The sequence below is a fragment of the Panthera leo genome, chromosome D2, assembly GCF_018350215.1.
Source record: "Panthera leo isolate Ple1 chromosome D2, P.leo_Ple1_pat1.1, whole genome shotgun sequence".
In the NCBI taxonomy this organism is placed as follows: Eukaryota; Metazoa; Chordata; class Mammalia; order Carnivora; family Felidae; genus Panthera; species Panthera leo.
Window position 1 is genome coordinate 33,533,763 of NC_056689.1, and position 24,148 is coordinate 33,557,910.

General features: G+C 36.9%; 1 protein-coding gene across 7 annotated transcripts in view; it reads right to left on the bottom strand.

Moving 5' to 3' along the window:
- The window catches only part of PPP3CB (protein phosphatase 3 catalytic subunit beta), a 72,828-nt gene that overhangs the window by 22,838 nt on the left and 25,842 nt on the right, over nt 1-24,148 (bottom strand). For all 7 annotated transcript variants that reach the window (XM_042909071.1, XM_042909069.1, XM_042909070.1 and 4 more), the window contains exon 10: nt 6,858-6,935. In XM_042909071.1, the coding sequence (XP_042765005.1) occupies nt 6,858-6,935 (78 nt within the window). The remainder of the gene's footprint in view (nt 1-6,857; nt 6,936-24,148) is intronic.

Sequence of the window (24,148 nt, forward strand, 5' to 3'; positions counted from 1 at the left end):
GTAAGTTCCTTGCTCTAAGTGGTTTAAAAACAATGGTATACAATAACTACTGTGCAGATGGCACTGAACTAAGGTTCATACTAATATTTCAACAATAATGCACATCTTAACCTCATGGACTAGACGTCCTCAAAGTCATGCAAATATACACAAGCTCTTATATCCCTAGGTGAGTATGACACAAGGAGAGTGAACAAGAAAAGATTCCCTAAAAAACATGGCTAAAGGATCACTAATGTTACCTCTATAAAGGGTTGGCTGTACTGCCTATCACTGGTACAGAAGAGAATATACCAAAATAACTTGATCTTTGGCTGAAGAAAAACTCAAAATTGTATCTTCCTTCCCTTGGCCTCCAGAAAGAACAACAATCTCAGTCCTGTTATCTCATATATAGCAACTAGAATCACTCTGGACCCAAGAGTGTGGTTCCTTAGAGCTGTGCTTCAACATGATGAAAACACACATATGGAAGCACCATGGTTGAGGAGAAAGTTAAGGAAAGGCTAAAGAGACTAGACTAAAAGGGGCCATAGGTACACAGAGGTCTGAACAACCATAAGTCTTCTGGGCTAGAGCATCTCATTTAAAATTCAAGCAGCCCACAAATACCATATAATTAAAAACTAAGATGATGACTGGACCCTACCACAAGGAAACAGAAAAGAAATCTAATTTCAAAGACGAAAACAAAAGACATATTTTAAAGAAAACAGGCTCCATGACCATGTTTATGATGCTCTAAAGGGTAATATTATGAGCAATGAAGCTACAGTTTTTACAAATACAAAACTGTGTAGGTACCATGGTATTACACAGTGTTTTTAAGATGCCAAAATACTACTAAAAATCTCAGAATCATAGAACATTAGAATTTCAAGAGACATTAGGGATATATTGCAAAGTTTAATCTCATTTTCTAGACAAAGAAACTAAATTTATTAAATGTCTTGTCCAAGGACATAAGGGAAGTCTGATCTCTTTGAATGAATTAACACAAACATTTTGTTTTAAAATGGACAGAATTTTAAAAACAGCTAGACTGGGGGAGAGGAGTATGAGGATGGGAGAGGATGGCTGCAATGAGGCACATTCATATTTTCAGCCTTAATTTATATACATATAAAACTGAATGATATGTAAACTATACTGATTTCAAATTTTAAAAAGTCACTGGAATATAAAAACACTATACAAGTCAGGATTTAAAATCAGTCTACAAACACATCATGCATAATATTAAAGTAAATGTCCACAGTAAAATTACTCTGGGGAATAAGACAGACAATCAAACACCCCTAATCATGCAGGGAAAAGTACAAAACATTACAAATAAGCAAAAGAATGAAATTTTAAAACAAGAGGAATGAAAAAGAGGGAAAAATATTTCCATGCACAGAAAGACAGATATCTTGGAATATGACTTCTAAAAACATCAAATTCTAACTCATATAAAACTTAAACTAAATTTGCAAAAGGCCCAAGAGGACTCTGCATCAATAGTATTCAATGAATGTGCTAACTTACATGGATATGAGGATAACTTATGAAGTCATATTTCAAAACAATGTTACTCTGTCTGGTCTGTACCTTTTTTATTGCCATATATGAGCCGTTCTTCAGATGGAGAGTCCAGAAAAAAGGAAGTGAATGATGGAGAAAAGGTGGTTGAGACAAATAAAAAGATAGAGATTTAACTTGGCAGTGGTACTGAAGAATGAATGTAGAAAGAAAGGGAGAAAAATGAAGGCCCTCATATTCAAAATTTGAAAAATGTAGTATTGTAGGATCTAGTGAATAAAAGAGGGATGCCACTGGCTAGAACTCTAAAGGAAAGATTTCTTAAAAGATATGTGTTCAGAAGAAATTATGGACAGAATGACTATAATATTTGATGAAAGTAGACAAATTAGGGACAGAAAAAAAACACGTGAAAACACATAAGACTGATAAGAGACTGTGCAAACAACAATCGCCCATTTATATTGATACCCCTAAGGAAATGTGTCACCCATGGGAATATGTTAAGTGAAAGGTAATGACACAAATGATATACAAACTCATGTGGTTCTTCAAGGACACCAACATCTGCAAAATCTATAGCATACACAGAGAAATGTGGGTAACTTCATAAACTACCTCAGTGGAAAATCTTACCCACTCCCAATAATGAAAAGGCTAAGCCTCCCACACTCCATAATAACAAGAGCACACAACTTCTTGAATCTGAATTGTAGAACTTTTGCACATACTCAACATCAATAGTATGTGCTTTCTGTTCCCAATCCAATCTGGGAGCTTGCGGGACATCTTTTTGCAGAAATAGCAACAGACTGTTTCAAGCAAGTAATATCTCTAAGAGAAGACAGTAGAGATGTTTCATTTGAGCTTTCCATATCTTCCATTCTAATGCAGAGATATATGATTCCATTACAGGAAATGCAAAGTTTTAGTTTAGTAAAACTACTACAACACATGTGGGTTACGTATTTCCTTTACCAAACTCAAGACAAAAGATAAATATATGAAAGAAATAGTATGCATTCTAAAAATCACAGACATCAGTGTTCAGAAATTCTTTTTAATGATTAAATAACACCTCTAAAAAGAATGTGCATTTATACATGCAATATGTTTATGCAAATTTTTGCCTTTAAAAATAAATCTACATATACATTAAACAATACAGAATACCAAAGATCATCACTTAAGAGGCTTATTCCTTTACCCAATCTCAGGCTTACATATGCAAAAACTATTCTTTCTTTCCTGCCACTGGGAAATCTCCATTCCTGCTCTCTCCCTTTCCCCACAGAAAAGCTAAACCTTCCTCAGCAATCTGCCCCCGCCCGCCCCACCAAGTTTTCTTTCTAAGTCAGATTTCTCCCCATGCCCAGCTCATAGGATGGTTCCACTGCTGAGTAGGAAAAGGGAAAGGAGAGGACAAAAGACATGCTATTATGGTGAAAGGAAAGGAGAACAATGTACAGAATTAAGGGGAAGAAATACAGGAATATGACTAAGAAAAAGAAATAAACCTAGTTCCAGTAGCTCTTTTCGCTATCCCACCCTAGTACCTATCCTAATGTCCTCCCCTTTCCTCCATTCCTCAAGGGTCTCCCCCAAACCATTCTTAGTCCTCCATACAAACTCCTAGATTCATACTCTTAAATTTTTCTTGGAGTTTCTACTCCCAATACTTAGTATGGAAGGGTGAAGAAATGAGTAATTACACCTGCTATGTTGGCAGTGAAGGGAGATCTATTTCTATATTCAAAGCTGGAACTCAACGTATTTTCCCACAGAAACACTGTCATAAATGACAGCTTAGCAATTTAAAATTATTTCCTTTCTATTCCTTCAATCTATGGATGAGAAGATCCTGGGAAGTGAGGTGACTTCTCCAAGATTACACAGCTAGCATAATGGTAGCACCAAGATACCTAAACCATCGATCCTTTTCACTAAACTACACCACCTCTTTAATGATCCAACTTAACTCATCCCTGAAGTGCAAGAATAATATAACAAGTGGATAAATAAGCATAATTTATCTTTGATAGGAAAATGTTGATTAGATACATAAAATCTCATTAGAAGGAATATAATAAAATTTTGTATGTATTCCTGGTTGAATCCCAAAAATGATTCAGTGTCTATCTTCATATAAATCATAAATATCTAAGCCAAGTACTGTAGTAGACTTAACAAAGAATTTTTTTTTCCTTTTTTTTATAGGAAGAGGACTAAAGCATTACCTATCACTACTCCTATTTAAAATATTTTTAAAAACCACTATTAATAATATTGATACAAATTTGTTAAAAATAAAAATAAAGGCAAAATGTAGAACATAAGTGCCTTATGTAAATAACAGATTTTTAAAAGGTAAGGAAAACAAAATAAAAATTACCACACGAAATAATATTGCTGATCCAGGTTCTCAAACATAAGATAAACCCACAAATACATAATGTACACCTTATACACAGAAAATACATTAAGAGATACCAGTTGTAATAGTATGAGAATATAAAATGCTAAAATATTAATTTAACTTGATGATAACAGATTTTTTCAAAGAAAAATTATATAATTTTAAATGGAATAACTGTACGTTAAATACATTAAATGAAATAGTTAAATGAACTATTATATAAAGCAAGAGATCTTGATCTTAGTTTATTTAGAAAACTAAATTATTTAAAAAAAAAACCTTCCTAGATGAAGATACAGATTTAATGATATACTGATTAAAACTACTACTAGAGGGGCGCCTGGGTGGCGCAGTCGGTTAAGCGTCCGACTTCAGCCAGGTCACGATCTCACGGTCCGTGAGTTCGAGCCCCGCGTCAGGCTCTGGGCTGATGGCTCAGAGCCTGGAGCCTGTTTCCGATTCTGTGTCTCCCTCTCTCTCTGCCCCTCCCCCGTTCATGCTCTGTCTCTCTCTGTCCCAAAAATAAATAAAAAATGAAAAAAAAAAAAAAAAAAAAAAAAAAAAAAAAAAAAAAACTACTACTAGAAATTTCACAGAATTTAACAAATAATAGAAAACTTTACCTGAAAAAACTAGTGAGCTATGAACCAAAAATTATTGCAGTCATTATATCAATACCTGTAAGATTATGAAGTAGGTACTATTACTTTCATTTTGAAGATAAAATAACTGAGGCTCAGAAAGGCTAAGTAATTTGCCTGAGGTCATATAGTCATTATGAGAAACGAGAATCTAAACCCAGACCTAGTCTAACAAGAGAAAAGGGTTAAGGTGACAGAACATGGAGAAAAAATATTTAATTAAAACTATTTAGGGGGCGCCTGGGTGGCTCAGTCTGTAAACCATCCGACTTTAGCTCAGGGCATGATCTGACAATTCATGAGTACGAGGCCCACATTAGGCTCTCTGCTGTCAGCGCAAAGCCTACTTCAGATCCTCTGTTCTCCTTCTCTGTCCCTCTCTCAATCACGTGCTCTCTCTCAAAAATAAACATTAAAAAAAAAAAGGAAGAAAAACTACTTAAAATTTTATGGAAAAGACAGATACAAGAAAGTATGTTAGAGCTAAAAACTTCTACACAAACATCAAAAGGAGAATTAAAATAAGAAAAAATATTACTCATTAAAGTTTATTATCCAAACTAAAAAAATGGATATAAATAATTTATTTCAATTAATGAAACTACAAACCAGAGTAAAAGCACATCTCTGTTTGCCACCAACAGATGGCAATAGCAGACACTTGTATACAGTTACTTTGTACTTTTAACAAATGGGCTTACAACAGTGTGTAAGAATTAAACCTGTTCATAAGCAGAGAAATTTCTAAATAGTTTTTACTCAGGTTGTACTTTAATAAGTGGTCAATTAAAATATACAGTTTATACAGTTGAAAAAGTAGGCAGTTTTTTTAATTAACAATCATTAGAAAATCAAAGAAATATAAATAAATTAAACCAACTATAATTCACTACTAGGTAGCCACCAAGCAAAATAAATAAAAATGACAAAAACCAATGAGGTGGGCCTGTGGAGAAAACCATGGCAAAAAGCACTTCATATTGCTCCAATTCTTCTGCAAAGTAATCTGGCAGTTTATAGCTAAAATAATGAAGCTAAAACACATATTTAATTCTCTAATTCTCTTCAAGAAATTCACTCCAAGAGAAAAAAAAATATTGTATAAGCATATTTATTGCATGCTATTCATAATAAGGATAACTGAAAGCAACCCAAATGCCAAACAATATGAGATTAACTGAAAATTATGGTATATTAATAACCTAGAAATATGTAGCTATTAAGTTTTAACAATACATAGACCATGTTTAATACATGGAAACAATTATATACTGATTGAATTATGAAAAGAATGCTACAACAAAGATGTGAGGGGCATATGGAAGGAAATAAAGAGTTTCAGCTTTAAGTTGTTTACATTTTTGTTTCTCAGTGACTTTAAATTTTAAAAAATATTTATACTTAAAAAGTTTCAAGTAAAAATTTCAAGCGGTGCCTGGGTGGCTCAGTCGGTTGAGCGTCCGACTTTGGCTTAGGTCATGATCTCACGGCTTGTGAGTTTGAGCCCCGCATCGGGCTCTGTGCTGACAGCTCAGAGCCTGGATTCTGCTTCAGATTCTGTGTCTCCCTCTCTCTCTACCCCTCCCCAGCTCATGCTCTGTCTCTGTCTCTCTCTCTCTCTCTCTCAAGAATAAATCAAACATTTGAAAAAAATTTTAAATAAAAAAATTTTTTTCAAGACATAAAAATAAAAGGAATTTTGTTTCTATAGTATTAATTTACACTATAAATGCACATCAGTACACATCCTGGTGGGCTTGCTTAAGAACAAACAGCCATGTCTAACCTTCAGAAACCATTTCTGAAAATCAAACTAAACCTAACAAATGGTCTCTTAGAACACAACCACTCATCAGTTGGAAATAGTCTACTTTAGTTTCGGGGGTAAAAAAAAGGACAACAACATTGGGGGTTCAGGTATGTTTCTGATGCACTAAGAATACTGTACCCATGAAACAAAAAGCATTTTTATATCATCCCTGTAAGTGGTGCCCATATTCATGAAGAACCACATTCTTTAGTACCTTTCAATTTTCCTTTCCTTCTGTTCTTCCAAATTTCCCCTTTCCCAAAATTCATCTTTTTCCCCATACCAACATAAAAAAAGTGGTATTACTAAAATGATTTTAACATCTTAATATCTGAAAAATTGTCTTGATACTTATCAAATGACATAGCCATTTGAGAGCAATGACTACATTTTGCAAGACTATGTAGTGAAGCTGGGCAGTTCAAAAATACCATTTCATAATAAAAAATAGTAAAATGAATAATCATACCATCAAATTGGTCTTCACCTTCAGTCATCAGTTCATCATCAGAGCAAATACTCAGAACATTTACCAACATTTCTGTCACTATTCAAAAAAACAAAAAAAAAACAAAAAAAGTTATATGTTAGCTGACCAAATGCAAATGTCTATATGCACACACAGCAATTATTCACATAATAGTCAAATGATTTTTAACCCAATTGAAGAATGAAGAAACTAAAAGAAAATACCAAGGTTTTCAAAATGAAAGAAGTTCAATGGATAACAAGTCTAAGAGCGATTCTGCACAGAGTAAATTTTCAGGGGTCTCAGAAAAAAAATGAAGCCCCATAGAGATAAATAACATCTCTGTTTCCGATTCTATGTCTCCCTCTCTCTCTGCCCCTCCCCCGTTCATGCTCTGTCTCTCTCTGTACCAAAAATAAATAAAAAAAAAAAAAAAAAAAACGTTGAAAAAAAAAAATTAAGGGGCGCCTGGGTGGCGCAGTCAGTTAAGCGTCCGACTTCAGCCAGGTCACGATCTCGCGGTCCGTGAGTTCGAGCCCCGCGTCAGGCTCTGGGCTGATGGCTCGGAGCCTGGAGCCTGTTTCCGATTATATGTCTCCCTCTCTCTCTGCCCCTCCCCCGTTCATGCTCTGTCTCTCTCTGTACCAAAAATAAATAAATAAATAAATAAAAAAACGTTGAAAAAGAGATAAATAACATCTAAATGTATACATTTAAATTCTCCATTTATGGATATAGCATGTCCTTACAGAGTAAGAAAAAACTTACAGCACAGTTTCACTGTTTCAAAAAAGTCCCAGGATTAAATTTTTTTAGAAAACGGACTCTAACAAATCCCTTGAAACTTAATTCTTTTTTTTTTATGTTTATTTATTTATTTAGACAGAGAAGAGCATGAGCAGGGGAAGGGAAGAGAGAAAATCACAAACAAGTTCCATGCCATCAGCACAGAGCCTGCACGACATGGGGCTCAATCCCACAAACCATGAGATCATAACCTGAGCCAAAATCAAGAGTCAGATGCTCAACCAACTGAGCCATCCAGGTGCCCCAAAACTTAATTCTTAAGATTACAAATGACTAACAACCTGAACCTATGGTTCTTTCTTAGTCTTACTCCTCCTTTACCATTCTACATATTTTTCTCTTCTCTTTTCCCTTAGTTTCCAGGATTCTACTCCTTTGGTTTTCCTACATTTCAGACTATTTCCCCCCTAAATCTGGATATTTTCAAGACTCTCTCAGCACAATCTCTTGGTGATTTTATATGCTCAATCTCTTGGCAATTCCATCTATAACTACAGAGTTTCAAGTATCACCTTTCTGAAGATTATTCCACAGTCTGTATCACCAGTCTTGACCTCACCTTCAGTCTCGGGATTTCCTTGCTGGTATTATTGTCAACTATCTTAAACAATTTTATATTGTCTGTTTCTCCTACTAGAATGAAAGCTTCATGAGTGCAGGGTGATGTTTTGTTTACCACTGTACCTCAGAGTCCAGTACAATGCCTGGTAGAAGACAGGCATCCAATATTTGACAAATGAGTAATTTAAAAAAGAAAAGTGTAAGCAAGTTTCAATTAATAAATAAAAATGCCTATTGACTATAACCCTCTCAATGTCCTAATGGCACTTAGAAATGAACACATCCAAAACAAAATTCAATACTGCTCCTATTATTCCTCCTATAAATATATTAATAGCACACCACATGCCAGGGACTGTGCTAAAGCTCTGGGAATCAAATATAAAAAGTCCAGTCTCTACTCACCAGAAGCTTCCTAAATACTAAAGAATACATAGATAGATAGATATAGATGTATAGACATAGATTTATAGATACACACACACACCCCCCACAGAAGAGTGATGAGCCCCATGCTTTAAGTATGCAGAGGTATACAAAAGACCTGCAGGGAAAAGGAAGGCTTCTGGTAGAGGAATCATGCAGTAGGAGTTTGTCATGTAGAGAGGGCACATAAGGCATTCTAATCATAAGTTAGAAAAAGTATGAAGTAGTCATATAGATGAATGGAATAGAACAAAGAGTCCAGAAATAAAACCTCACTTTAAAATTAATTAATTTTTTTTAAATTTACATTCAAGTTAGCTAACATATAGTGTAATAATGATTCAGGAGTAGAATTTAGTGATTTATCACTTACATGTAACATCTAGTACTCAACCCGACAAGTGTTCCCCTTAATGCCCCTTGCCCATTTATCCCATCCTCCCACCCCAAGCCCCTCCAGCAACCCTCAGTTTGTTCTCTGTATTTAAGAGTCTCTTATGGATTGTCCCCCTCCCTGTTTTTATATTATTTTTGTTTCCCTTCCCTTATGTTTATCTGTTTTGTATCTTAAATTCTCCATATGAGTGAAGTCATATGATATTCGTCTTTCTCTAACGTCGCTTAGCATAATAACGTCTAGTTCCATCTATGTTGTTGCAAATAAAACCTCACATTTAAGGTCAATTGATTTTCAACGAGGGTGCCAAAACAATTCAGTGGGGAAAAGAACAGTCTTTTCAACAAATGGTGCTGGGACAGCTGAATGTCCCCATGCAAAAGAATTAAATTGGACCCCCACTACACATCATATATAAAACTTAACTCAAAATGGATCAAAGATTTAAATGTAAGAGCTAAAACTATAACACTTCTAGAAGATATCATAGAGGTAAATCTTCATTAGTTTAGATCAGGCGATAGTTTCTTAAACATGACACCAAAAACAAAAGCAACAAAAGAAAAAATAGAGGACTTCACCAAAATTTAAAACTCTTTGCTTCAAAGGACACCGTCAAGAAAGTGGAAAGACAACCCACAGTACAGGCAAAAATACTTCCAAATGATGTATCTCACAAGGAACTTGCAACTAGAATATATAAGGAACTCTTACAACTCAGTAATAAAAAGAAAACCCATTTAAAAATGAACACAATATTTAAATAAATGTTTCTTCAAAGAAGACAAGCAAATGGCCAATATACTACAAGGCTATAGTAATCAAAACAGTATGGTACTGGCACAAAAAAAGACACACACCAATGAAAGAGAATAGAAAGTCCAGAAATAAACTCATGCTTATACTGCCAACGGATCTATAACAAAGGAAACAAGAATATATAACAAAGAAGACTATCTCTTCAATAAATAATGTCTGAAAAACTGGACAGCTACATGCAAAAAAATGAAACTAGACCTCTTTCTTACACCATACACAAAAATAAATCCAAAATGGATTAAGACCTAAAAGTAAAACCTGAAACCATAAAACTCAAAGAAAACAGGCAGCAAACTCTTAGACATTGGCCTTAGCAATATCTTTCTGGATCTCTCCTCAGGCAAGGGAAACAAAAGCAAAAATAAATAATTGGGATGTATCAAACTAAAAAGCTTTTGCACAGTGAAGGAAACCATCAACAAAATGAAAAGGCACTCTACTGAATGGGAGAAAATATTTACAAATGACATATCCAACAAGGGGTTATTACCCAAATATATAAAGAACTCATAGAACTCAACACCAAAACAACAACAACAACAACAACAACAACAACAACAACAACAACAACAAAACACCAAACAATTCCATTAAGAAATGGGCTGAGGACTTTAATAAACATTTTTCCAAAGAAGACATACAGGTGGGCCAACAGACACATGAAAAATGTTCAACATCACTTATCATCAGGGAAATGCAAATCAAAACCACAATGAGATACTACCTTACACTAGTCAGAACGGCTTGTATCAAAAAGATAACAAGTATTGGCAAAAATGTGGAGAAAAGGGAACTCTCAGGCACTGTTGGTAGGAATGCAAACTGGTGCAGCCACTACAGAAAACTGTATGGAGGTTCCTCAAAAAATTAACAACAGAAATACTATATGATCCAGTAATTTTACTTCGAAGCACCTACCTGAAGAAAACAAAAACACTAATTAAAAAAGATATGTACTCCTATGTTTATTGCAGCATTACTTAAAATAGCCAAGATATGGAAGCAACTAAGTATCCACTGATAGATGAATGGATAAAGAAGATGTGGTATATATACACAGTGAAATATTACTCAGCCATAAAAAAAAGTATGAAATCTTGCCCTGTGCAACAACATGGATACACCTAGGGGGTATTATGCTAAGTGAAGTAAGTCAGACAGAAAAAGACAAATACCATGTTATTTCACTTATATGTAGAATCTAAAAAAACAAAAAACAGAAATAGACTCATAAATACAGAGAACAAACTGGTGGTTGTCAGAGAGAGGGCAGGGGGATGGACAAAATAGGCAAAAGGGATTAGGAGGTACAAAGTGCCAGTTATAAAAGAAAATAAGTCACAAGATTGAAAAGTACGGCATAGGGAATATAATCAATAATATTGTAATAACTTTGTATAGTGAAAGATGGTTAACTATACTTAAGGTAAGCATTTAGTAATGTATATAACTGTCAAATCACTATGTTGTACACCTGAAACTAGTATAATATTGTATGTCAATTACAATTCAATTAAAAAATTTTTTTCGGCTTCGGGGAAGATGATGGCGTAGGAGGATGCTGGGCTCACCGTGTCCTGCGGCATACTTAAATTCCACCCACACCTGCCTAAATAACCCAGAAAACCGCCAGAAGACTAGCAGAACGGATTCTCCGGAGCCAAGCGTAGACGAGAGGCCCATGAAAGAGGGTAGGAAGGGCGGAGTGGCGGTGCGCGCTACATGGACTGGCGGGAGGGAGCCAGGGCGGAGGGGCAGCCTGCCGGGGCAGCCTGCCGGCAAAGCAGAGCCCCCGAGTCTGGCTTGCAAACGCAGAGGGGCCGGACAGAGTGTGTTCGGACAGCAAGCGGGACTTAATATCCGGAAGGTTATAAGTTAACAGATCTGCTCGGAGAGCAGGAGGGCTAGAGGACAACAGGAGGGAGAGTTGTTGAGCCCCGGACAACAGAGCGCAGCTTGGCGGGGAACAAAGGTGCTCACCAGCACCATCTCCCTCGCCCATCCCCTAGCCAAAATCCCAAAGGGAACCAGTTCCTGTGAGGGAACTTGCTTGTACCACGCAAACATCCAACGCTGTGCTTCTGCGGATCCATCCCTCCGGCGGGTCTGACTCCCTCCCCGAGCTGCAGGGCCCCTCCTGAAGCGGATCACCGAAGGATAAGTGAGCTGAGCCTACCCCTCCCACCCCCGTGCACCTTGCCAAGCCACCCCAGCTAATACGCCAAATCCCCAGCACCACAAGCCTGGCAGTGTGCAAGTAGCCCAGACGGGCCATGCCACTAGGAGAGGGGAAGAGAAGGTACACACCAGTCTGACTGTGGCCCCAGAGGTAGGCTGGGGGCAGACATCAGGTTTGACTGCGGCCCCGCCCACCAACGCAAGTTAATTAAGACAGCACAGGGAAGTGCCCTGCAGTTCCCCACCACTCCAGGGACTATCCAAAATGACGAAACGGAAGCATTCCTCTCAAAAAAACCTCCAGGAAATAACGAAATAACAGCTAACGAACTGATCAAAAACGATTTAAACAATATAACAGAAAGTGAATTTAGAATAATAGTCATAGAATTAATCGCTGGGCTTGAAAACAGTATAAAGGACAGCAGAGAATCCATTGCTACAGAGATCAAGGGACTAAGGAACAGCCAGGAGGAGCTAAAAAATGCTATTAATGAGCTGCAAAATAAAATGGAGATGACCACAGCTCGGATTGAAGAGGCAGAGGAGAGAATAGGTGAACTAGAAGATAAAATTATGGAAAAAGAAGAAGCTGAGAAAAAGAGAGATAAAAAAATCCAGGAATATGAGGGGAAAATTAGAGAACTAAGTGATGCACTAAAGAGAAATAATCTACACATAATTGGTATTCCAGAGGAGGAAGAGAGAGGGAAAGGTGCTGAAGGTGTACTTGAAGAAATAATAGCTGAGAACTTCCCTGATCTGGGGAAGGAAAAGGCATTGAAATCCAAGAGGCACAGAGAACTCCCTTCAGACGTAACGTGAATTGATGTTCTGCACGACATATCATAGTGAAACTGGCAAAATACAAGGATAAAGAGAAAATTCTGAAAGCAGCTAGGGATAAACATGCTCTAACATATAAAGGGAGACTGATAAGACTAGTGACAGATCTCTCTACTGAAACTTGGCAGGCCAGAAAGGAATGGCAGGAGATCTTCAATGTGATGAACAGGAAAAATATGCAGCCCAGAATCCTCTATCCAGCAAATCTGTCATTTAGAATAGAAGGAGAGATAAAGGTCTTTCCAAACAAACAAAAACTGAAGGAATTCATTACCACTAAACCAGCCCTACAAGAGATCCTAAGGGGGATCCTGTGAGACAAAGTACCAGAGACATCGCTACAAGCATGAAACCTACAGACATCACAATGACTCTAAACCCATATCTTTCTATAATAACACTGAATGTAAATGGACTAAATGCGCCAACCAAAAGACACAGGGTATCAGAATGGATAACAAAACAAGACCCATCTATTTGCTGTCTATAAGAGACTCATTTTAGACCTGAGGACACTTTCAGATTGAAAGTGAGGGGATGGAGAACTATTTATCATGCTACTGGAAGTCAAAAGAAAGCTGGAGTAGCCATACTTATATCAGATAAACTAGACTTTAAATTAAAGGCTGTAACAAGAGATAAAAAAGGGCATTATATAATAATTAGGGTCTATCCATCAAGAAGAATTAACAATTATAAATGTCTATGCGCCGAATACGGGAGCCCCCAAATATATAAAACAATTACTCACAAACATAAGCAACCTTATTGACAAGAATGTGGTAATTGCAGGGGACTTTAATACCCCACTTACAAAAATGGATAGATCATCTAGACACATGGTCAATAAAGAAACAAGGGCCCTGAATGATACATTGGATCAGATGGACCTGACAGATATATTTAGAACTCTGCATCCCAAAGCAACAGAATATACTTTCTTCTCGACTGCACATGGAACATTCTCCAAGATAGATCACATACTGGGTCACAAAACAGCCCTTCATAAGAATACAAGAATTGAGATCATACCATGCATACTTTCAGACCACAATGCTATAAAACTTGAAATCAACCACAGGAAAAAGTTTGGAAAACCTCCAAAAGCATGGAGGTTAAAGAACGCCCTACTAAAGAATGAATTGGTCAACCAGGCAATTGGAGAAGAAATTTAAAAATATATGGAAACAAATGAAAATGAAAATACAACAATCCAAACACTTTGGGATGCAGCAAAGGCAGTCCTGAGAGGAAAATACATTGCAATCCAGGCCTATCTCAAGAAACAAGAAAAATTCCAAATACAAAATCTAACAGCACACCTAAAAGAAATAGAAGCAGAGCAGCAAAGACACCCCAAACCCAGCAGAAGAAGAGAAATAATAAAGATCAGAGCAGAAATAAACAATATAGAATCTAAAAAACCTGTAGAGCACATCAATGAAACCAAGAGTTGGTTTTTTGAAAAAATAAACAAAATTGATAAACCTCTAGCCAGGCTTCTCAAAAAGAAAAGGGAGATGACCCAAATAGATAAAATCATGAATGAAAATGGAATTATTACAACCAATCCCTCAGAAATACAAGCAATTATCAGGGAATACTATAAAAAATTATATGCCAACAAACTGGACAACCTGGGACAAATGGATAAATTCCTAAGCACCCACACTTTTCCAAAACTCAAACAGCAGGAAATGGAAAGCTTGAACAGACCCATAACCAGTGAAGAAATTGAATCAGTTATCAAAAATCTCCCAACAAATAAGAGTCCAGGACCAGATGGCTTCCATGGGAAATTCTACCAGACATTTAAAGCAGAGATAATACCTATCCTTCTCAAGCTATTCCAAGAAATACAAAGGGAAGGAAAACTTCCAGACTCATTCTATGAAGCCAGTATTACTTTGATTCCTAAACCAGTAACAAAAGAGAACTACAGGCCAATATCCCTGATGAATATGGATGCAAAAATTTTCAATAAGATACTAGCAAATTGAATTCAACAGCTTATAAAAAGAATCATTCACCATGATCAAGTGGCATTCATTCCTGGGATGCAGGGCTGGTTCAACATTCGCAAATCAATCAACGTGATACATCACATTAATAAAAGAAAAGATAGGAACCATATGATCCTGTCAATCGATGCAGAAAAAGCATTTGACAAAATTCAGCATCCTTTCTGAATAAAAACCCTCAAGAAAGTCGGGATAGAAGGAACATACTTAAACATCATAAAAGCCATTTATGAAGAGCCCACAGCTAATATCACCCTCAATGGGGAAAAACTGAGAGCTTTCCCCCTGAGATCAGGAACACGACAGGGATGTCCACTCTCACTGCTGTTGTTTACCATAGTGTTGGAAGTGCTAGCATCAGCAATCAGACAACAAAAGGAAATCAAAGGCATCAAAACTGGCAAAGATGAAGTCAAGCTTTCACTTTTTGCAGATGACATGATACTATACATGGAAAATCCGATAGACTCCACCAAAAGTCTGCTAGAACGGATACATGAATTCAGCAAAGTTGCAGGATACAAAATCAATGTACAGAAATCAGTTGCATTCTTATATACTTATAATGAAGCAACAGAAAGACAAATAAAGAAACTGATCCCATTCACAATTGCACCAAGAAGCATAAAATACCTAGGAATAAATCTAACCAAAGATGTACAAGAGCTGTATGCTGAAAACTATAGAAAGCTTATGAAGGAAATGGAAGAAGATATAAAGAAATGGAAAAACATTCCGTGCTCATGGGTTGGAAGAATAAATATTGTTAAAATGTCAATACTACCCAAAGCTATCTATACATTCAATGCAATCCCAATCAAAATTGCACCAGCATTCTTCTCGAAGCTAGAACAAGCAATCCTAAAATTCATATGGAACCACAAAAGGCCTCGAATAGCCAAAGTAATTTTGAAGAAGAAGACCAAAGCAGGAGGCATCACAATCCCAGACTTTAGCCTCTACTACAAAGCTGTCATCATCAAGACAGCATGGTATTGGCACAAAAACAGACACACAGACCAATGGAATAGAATAGGAACCCCAGAACTAGACCCACAAAAGTATGCCCAACTAATCTTTGACAAAGCAGGAAAGAACATCCAATGGAAAAAAGACAGTCTCTTTAACAAATGGTGCTGGGAGAACTGGACAGCAACATGCAGAAGAATGAAACTAGACCACTTTCTTACACCATTCAAAAAAATAAACTCAAAATGGATAAAGGACCTGAATGTGAGACAGGAGACCATCAAAACCCTAGAGGAGAAAGCAGGAAAAGACCTCTCTGACCTCAGCCGCAGCAATTTCTTACTTGACACATCTCCAAAGGCAAGGGAATTAAAAGCAAAAATGAACTATTGGGACCTCATGAAGATAAAAAGCTTCTGCACAGCAAAGGAAACAATCAACAAAACTAAAAGGCAACCAACGGAATGGGAAAAGATATTTGCAAATGACATATTGGACAAAGGGCCAGTATCCAAAATCTATAAAGAGCTCACCAAACGCCACACCCAAAAAACAAATAATCCAGTGAAGAAATGGGCAGAAAACATGAATAGACACTTCTCTAAAGAAGACATCCGGATGGCCAACAGGCACATGAAAAGATGTTCAATGTCGCTCCTCATCAGGGAAATACAAATCAAAACCACACTCAGATACCACCTCACGCCAGTCACAGTGGCCAAAATGAACAAATCAGGAGACTATAGATGCTGGAGAGGATGTGGAGAAACAGGAACCCTCTTGCACTGTTGGTGGGAATGCAAACGGGTGCTGCCACTCTGGAAAACAGTGTGGAGGTTCCTCAAAAAATTAAAAACAGACTTACCCTATGACCCAGCAGTAGCACTGCTAGGAATTTACCCAAGGGATACAGAAGTACTGATGCATAGGGGCACTTGTACCCCAATGTTTATAGCAGCACTCTCAACAATAGCCAAATTGTGGAAAGAGCCTAAATGTCCATCAACTGATGAATGGATAAAGAAATTGTGGTTTATATACACAATGGAGTACTATGTGGCAATGAGAAAGAATGAAATATGGCCCTTTGTAGCAACGTGGATGGAACTGGAGAGTGTGATGCTAAGTGAAATAAGCCATACAGAGAAAGACAGATACCATATGTTTCACTCTTATGTGGATCCTGAGAAACTGAACAGAAACCCATGGAGGAGGGGAAGGAAAAAAAAAAAAGAGGTTAGAGTGGGAGAGAGCCAAAGCATAAGAGACTGTTAAAAACTGAGAACAAACTGAGGGTTGATGGGGGGTGGGAGAGAGGGGAGGGTGGGTGATGGGCATTGAGGAGGGCATCTTTTGGGATGAGCACTGGGTGTTGTATGAAACCAATTTGACAATAAATTTCATATATTAAAAATAAATAAATAAAAATAAAAGACATGAAAGGAAAAAAAACTAAAAATAAATAAATAAATAAACAAACAAACAAACAAACAAACAAACAAAAATCCAGGGAAACTGTATTGGTTAAACTAATGGAAAGTGTACAAACACCTCGTTCTCTGGAAAACTTAGCTTTCCAGGACGATGAGAGATATAACAGAGGAGCACTATATAATCAAGATCCTTATAGTTTTCCCAACCTGATATTAACATTAGCGCAATATTATAATTTTCATGTCTGTATGTCTTATAGATGATCTTTTATGGTTATCTCAGTGGACAATTTGAAGAAAATCCAATTCAGGAAGGATTTTGTCATAGTAATCATGAGAACTATACACTTTTCAGCTGGGGCATGTGTTGTCCTGCCTTTGTGGCAATGAATGTATTGAACCACCATTTGGTAGAGTTTGTACAAACACATAAATATAATTTATGAATTATTGTTAATAAAAGCACATTTTTGTGAGTGATAAAAAAAATTTTTTGGGGCGCCTGGGTGGCTCAGTCGGTTAAGCGGCCGACTTCGGCTCAGGTCATGATCTCGCAGTCTGTGGGTTCGAGCCCCGCGTCAGGCTCCGTGCTGACAGCTCAGAGCCTGGAGCCTGTTTCGGATTCTGTGTCTCCCTCTCTCTGACCCTCCCCTGTTCATGCTCTGTCTCTCTCGGTCTCAAAAAAATAAATAAACTTAAAAAAAAATTAAAAAAAAAAAAAAAAAAAAAATTTTTTTTCAGGGTGCCTGGGTGGGTCAGTTGGTTAAGCATCCAACTCTTGGTTTCAGCTCAGGTCATGATCTCATGGTTCATGAGTTCAAGCCACACATCAGGCTCTCTCCTGTCAGTGTAGAGCCGACTTCAGATCCTCTGTTCCCTCTCTCTCTCTGTCCCTCCCCCACCCACACAGGCTCTCTGTCTCTCTCTCTCTCTCTCAAAAATAAGTAACAACAAAAAAGATCTCTCTCTTTTTCCCTCTGCCCCTCTCCCCCACTTGTGTGTGCTCTCTCTCTAAAAAAAAAAAAAAAAAAAAAAAAAAAAAAAAAAAAATTCTAATGAACACAGGATTTAAATAAACATTTCTCAGGGCACCTGGGTGGCTCAGTCAGTTAAGCGCCTGACTTTGGCTCAGGTCATGATCTCAGGGTTCATGAGTTCAAGCACTGTGTCAGGTTTTGTGCTTAACAGCTCAGAGCCTGGAGCCTGTTTTGGATTCTGTGTCTCCCTCTCTCTCTGCCCCTCCTCTGCTGCACTTTCTGTGTGTGCGTGTGTGCATGTGTGTGTATGTGTGAGTGTCTCTCTCTCTCTCTCAAAAATAAATAAACATTTAAAAAATTTTTTAAATAAGTATTTCTTCAAGGAAGATAAACAAATGGTCAATAAGTACATGAAAATATACTCAACACCATTATTCACTAGGGAAATGCAAATCAAAACCATAATGAGACACAACTTCATATGATGATGGCTATAATAAGAAATACATAGGGGCACCTGGGTGGCTCAGTCAGTTAAGCCTCTGACTTTGCCTCAGATCATGATCTCACGGTTCATGGGTTCGAGCCCCACGTCAGGCTCTGTGCTGACAGCTCAGAGCCTGGAGCCTGCTGTCTGTCTCCCTCTCTCTCTGCCCCTCTCCCATTCATGTGCGCTCTCTCTTTCTCTCTCTCTCTCAAAAATAAACATTAAAAAAAAAAAGAAATACATAATATAAAGTGTTGGCAAGCATATGGAAAAAATGGAACCATTCACTGTCGATGGGACTATACAGCTGCTTTGGAAAGAAGTTTGGCAGATTCTCAAAAGGTTAAACATAAGAGTTACGATATGACCCACTAATTCTACTCCCAGTTCTATACCTAATAAATACATATGTCCATACAAAAACCTGTACATGAATGTTCACTGCAGCAGCATTATTAATAGTTAAAAAGTGAAAACAATCAAATGTCTTGCAACTAATGAAGGCATAAACAAAATTTGGTATTCCACATCACTCATCCTCAGGGAAATGTAAATCAAAACTACAATGAGCTATTACCTCACAACTGTCAGAACAGCTAAAACCAAAAATACAAGAAACAGGCGCCTGGGTGGCTCAGTCAGTTGAGAGTTCTATTCTTGATTTCAGCTCAGGTCATGATCTCAGGGTTATGGGATCAAGCCCCGCATTGGGCTCCATACTGTGTGTGGAGCCTGCTTAAGATTCTGTCTCTCCCTCTGTCCCTCTCCCCAGTTTGCGTGTTCTATCTCTCTAAAGTAAATAAAAAATTTAAAAAAACAAAAACAAAAAAACAAGAAACAACATGTGTCTGTGAGGCTGTGGAGAAAAAAGAACCCTCTTGCACTGTTGCATTGTTGGTAGGAATGCCAACTGGTGTAGAAACTATGGAAGACAGTATGGAGGTTTCTCAAAAAGTTAAAAATAGAACTACCCTATGATCCAGTAATCATACTACTGAATATTTACCAAAAAAGACAAAAACAACTAATTCAAAGAGATACATGCACCTCTAGGTTCATAGCAACATTATTTACAATAGCTAAATTATGGAAGCAGCCCAAGTGTCCATCAACAGATGAATGGATAAAGAAAAAGTCATATATATATGTAGAGATATATATACACATGCATACACATACAACGGAATATTATTTAGCCATAAAAAAGAATGACATCTTGCCATTGCAACAACATGGATGAATCTATAAACTATAATGGTAAGCAAAATATGCCAATCACAGAAAAACAAATACTATATGATCTCACACATACATGGAGTTTAAGCAAATGAACAAAGGAACAAAAAAAGAAAAAAAAAAAACAAAAAACAGATTCTTCAACAAACTAATGATTATCAGATAGGAGATGGCTGGGAGACGGGTAAAACAGATGAAGGGAATTAAGAGTTCACTTATCCTGATGAGCACCGAGTTGGAATTGTTGAATCACTATATTGTACAACTGAAACTAATGTAGCATTACATTATGTTAACTACACTGCAATTAAAATAAACTTCTTTACCCACCCTCCCCAAATAAAATTGTTTTTAATGTTTATTTTTGAGAGAGAGAGAGAGAGAGAGAGAGCGAGCGCACAAGCAGAGAGAAAGGAGGACAGAGGATCTGAAGTGGGCTCCTTGCTGACAGCAGAAAGCCTGAGGTGGGGCTTGAACTTGCAAACTACAGGATCATGACCTGAGCCAAAGTCTGACACTTAATTTCCTGAGCCACCCAGGAGACCCCAAAATATTTTTTTTTTTTAAAGTGGTGTATCCATATAATAGAAGATTACTTGGTCACAAAAAGGAATGAAGTACTGATTCATGCCACAACATGGATAAACCTGAAAACATTAGAGAAAGATACTAGTCACAAAAGATCACAAATTGTATGATTCTATTTATGTGAAATATCCAGAACAGGCAAACCTATGGAGTTAGAAAGTAGCTTAATGCTTGCTGAGAGCCAGCAATGAGAGGCAGGAGGAAATAGGGTGTGACTACTAATGGATACAGGGTTTCTTTGGGAAGATGATTAAAACGTTTCAAAAATGTGGTGATTACTGTACAACTCCACAAATATAGTAAAAACCACTGGACTGTAGGATTTAAATAGGTTAATTGTATGGGATGTGAATTATATCTCATTAAAACTGTTATGAAAAAATAAACCAAAATATGAAAACATGAAACCTAATGAGCATCATATGCAGGTAATTGGCAATGCTGTGTTATGGCTAGAACATAGAGAATAAGATGAGAAGGAAAGAAATGAGGCTGAAAACGTAAAGAGGTCCAAAGACCTTGTGTGACAGATTAAGATTTACCTTGAAAGCTACGAGATATCATTTATGACTAACAAATAGTAGCTTTTAAGTATATAGTACTTTTCATCCAGAAGCTTAACTGTGAAAGAAAGGCATGGTAGTTGCCAAAGAAAGATTCCAAATAGGGGAAATGTTATTTAATCTTTAAAATAAAGATCAGATAGATTTCAGCAATTTATAAAAGAACTTAACACAGAGTCTGAAAATACAGAAGATCTAACAGATCTAAGAGATGAAGCAAGTTTCTTGAAAAAATAGAAACATAATGGAATCCTAGAGTCAGGTTAGAAGGGCTAACCCTAGATGGAAAGGGTCACCTCTTCAACAAGGTAAGACTTCAACAAGGTTAAGACTTCAAGGTTTATAAGAAGGGAAACAATAAGTAGAGAAAGCTCCCACTAGTGATATATGTTTTCTCTGAGAGTGAGGGAAGTGGCTACAAAAAAAAAGTGTTTAAGAGAAAAAAAAAATTAAATTGATAATATTTCCTAACGGAAAAGGGAAAGGAAGCAGATTAGTGACACAAAAAATATTTAGGTACTATCGAGAACCCAACCAATGCCTAGCAATCAAAGAGTGGTACCACTTCATAAGGCTGTGTAAATATCTCCAGCAGTGTTCTATACCCTGGCTATAAGAATGGAGAAAATGGATGGTTGGATTTACTGGGGCTAAGATTTGCAAGATAAATGAATAGCAAAAAGAGAGAGAAAGGAGTATGAAGGTGCATTAAGAAGGAAGAGAGGCAAGGAGTGATCTGACTTATAAGAAAATGACACAGTCAAAGGCCTAGCAATCCCAATGAAGATCAAGAGTAGCTATAACTAGAGTGAGGGGTTGCTAAAATAACAGGTTTTCATCACAGAGTGTTAATGGTAATATCATTACCAGATCAAACATCTAAGTCATCTTCAACCATTCCCTCGCCTGCAACATGCAATCTTGTTAAGTCTTAACTCATCGTACTTCTATAATTCTTGCAGTTCTCCCCTGCTCTCTATTCCTAATGCTACCAGGGCTTTATTATAGTTCCACTTGACTCTTGATGGAGCTTCATAAAACAGGTCTCCCAACTTGTAGTCTTCCAGGCCATTTCACCAATTTTTCTAAATGACTATCATGGTCAATACTCTGTTTCAGCTGCTGCCCACCATTTATCAAAGTTCCAAATTCTCTGTGTGGTGATCAAAATCCTCATCATCTAGCCCTAACTTAACTTCTCATTCTTTTTCTACTACTACTGACCTTCATACATCTTAACTGCAAATCAGCCTGAACCCCTCAACATTTGTCAGTGGCCTTATGCTCTCTTGCTTTCTGACTCAGGGAAATTCTGTTACCTAGAATTCTTCTGCCCATATCTACAATTCCAATTCCACCATTCTACAAGCCCTGGTTCAAATGCTACTTTAACCCCTCTAACAAATATAATCTACCCCCTCCTCTTAATTCCTATAAAACTAGACTTCTCTAGGAACACCTACATTTTGTTATCATTATTCATGTATCTTAAATTCTCTGTTAATCTGCAAAGGCCTATGTCTTACTTGTATTTTTGTATCCTTAGTAACGGGAATAAAACAGACTTTCCAAAAAAATCTAGTAAATGAATAAATATTACATGTATGACCTTCTATGGGAGATTGCACTTTATTGGACCCTCTAGAACAGAGGTTCTTAAATTGGGGGCAGTAAACCTGAAAGGAGTTACCAATTTACTTCAGATATAGAAGCATCCTGAAAATGTTATGTTTATGTACAAACGTACATATATTTTTCTGAGGCAAAGTCTATAAATTTCATCAGATTCTCAAAAGGGTTTAAGAAATTAATAAATGTGTTTGTGTAGTTACTTTAATAATAAGCAAGAGTCCTTATCTTTTACAGATTCATTCTAAAATATTTATAGCTATAAAAAAATGGCTGATATATGATCCAAAATAATTAATGTATTGGGTGGGGAGTAGTGGATGGGTATATAAATGATACAACATTGGCCATGGTTTGATAACTGGATCAAATTATTGAAGCTGAGCAATTGGTACATAGCAACTCATCATATTATTCATTATACCTTTGTATATGTTGGAAACTTTCCAACATAGGATTTTTCTTTTTAAGAAATAAAAAGCCCCAAAAGGTTAAAAACACAGATTTCATCTAACTTTAGGATTCAATCAGCCTCCAAGGAAGCCTCTGGCTTAGGTTAGTTGCTTCTCAGAGATTACATCAGAGTCAAATTGGCTTTTTCAAAGTGGAACAAGTGAGCCACCATTTGCTGTTATTTACAACAAAAGAAAATTTTCATTAGAATCAAATAGGCTATCTAAATAGCTAACATGTATTAAATGGAAAAATAGGGGCGCCTGGGTGGCTCAGTCGGTTAAGCGTCCGACTTCAGCTCAGGTCATGATCTTGCGGTCCGTGAGTTCGAGCCCCACGTTGGGCTCTGGGCTGATGCTCAGAGCCTGGAGCCTGCTTCCGATTCTGTGTCTCCCTCTCTCTCTGCCCCTCCCCCGTTCATGCTCTGTCTCTTTCTGTCTCAAAAATAAATAAACGTTAAAAAAAAAAAATTAAAAAAAAAAAAAAGGAAAAATATGCAAAGAGTTTGAAAAAATCTTACTGTGCTCAACATTAGCTAGGATTCTATTTGCATATAATGTTCAAATCTAAGCTTCACATTTTTAGAAAGATATGAATAATTTGGAGAAGATTCACGGGGGCGGGGGGAGGAATGGTCAAAAGGTTTGAATACTTCCTTATCTTTATAAGATGATTTAAAGTGGCAAAAAAAGAACAAAAGATTACTTCGTAGCAAACTTCAAATGTAGTAACACTGATAGAAACCTGATTCTCCATTTTTACTTATGACAGATCCCCAGAAACTAGATTAAATTTTCTCATCTCTCAAAAGGAATTAGACTACATGATTATGAAGTTAACTATTAGTTTTAAAATTCTCTGATGCCCTGGTTTTTGATAGGTGCATTAGTTGAGAAAAGCT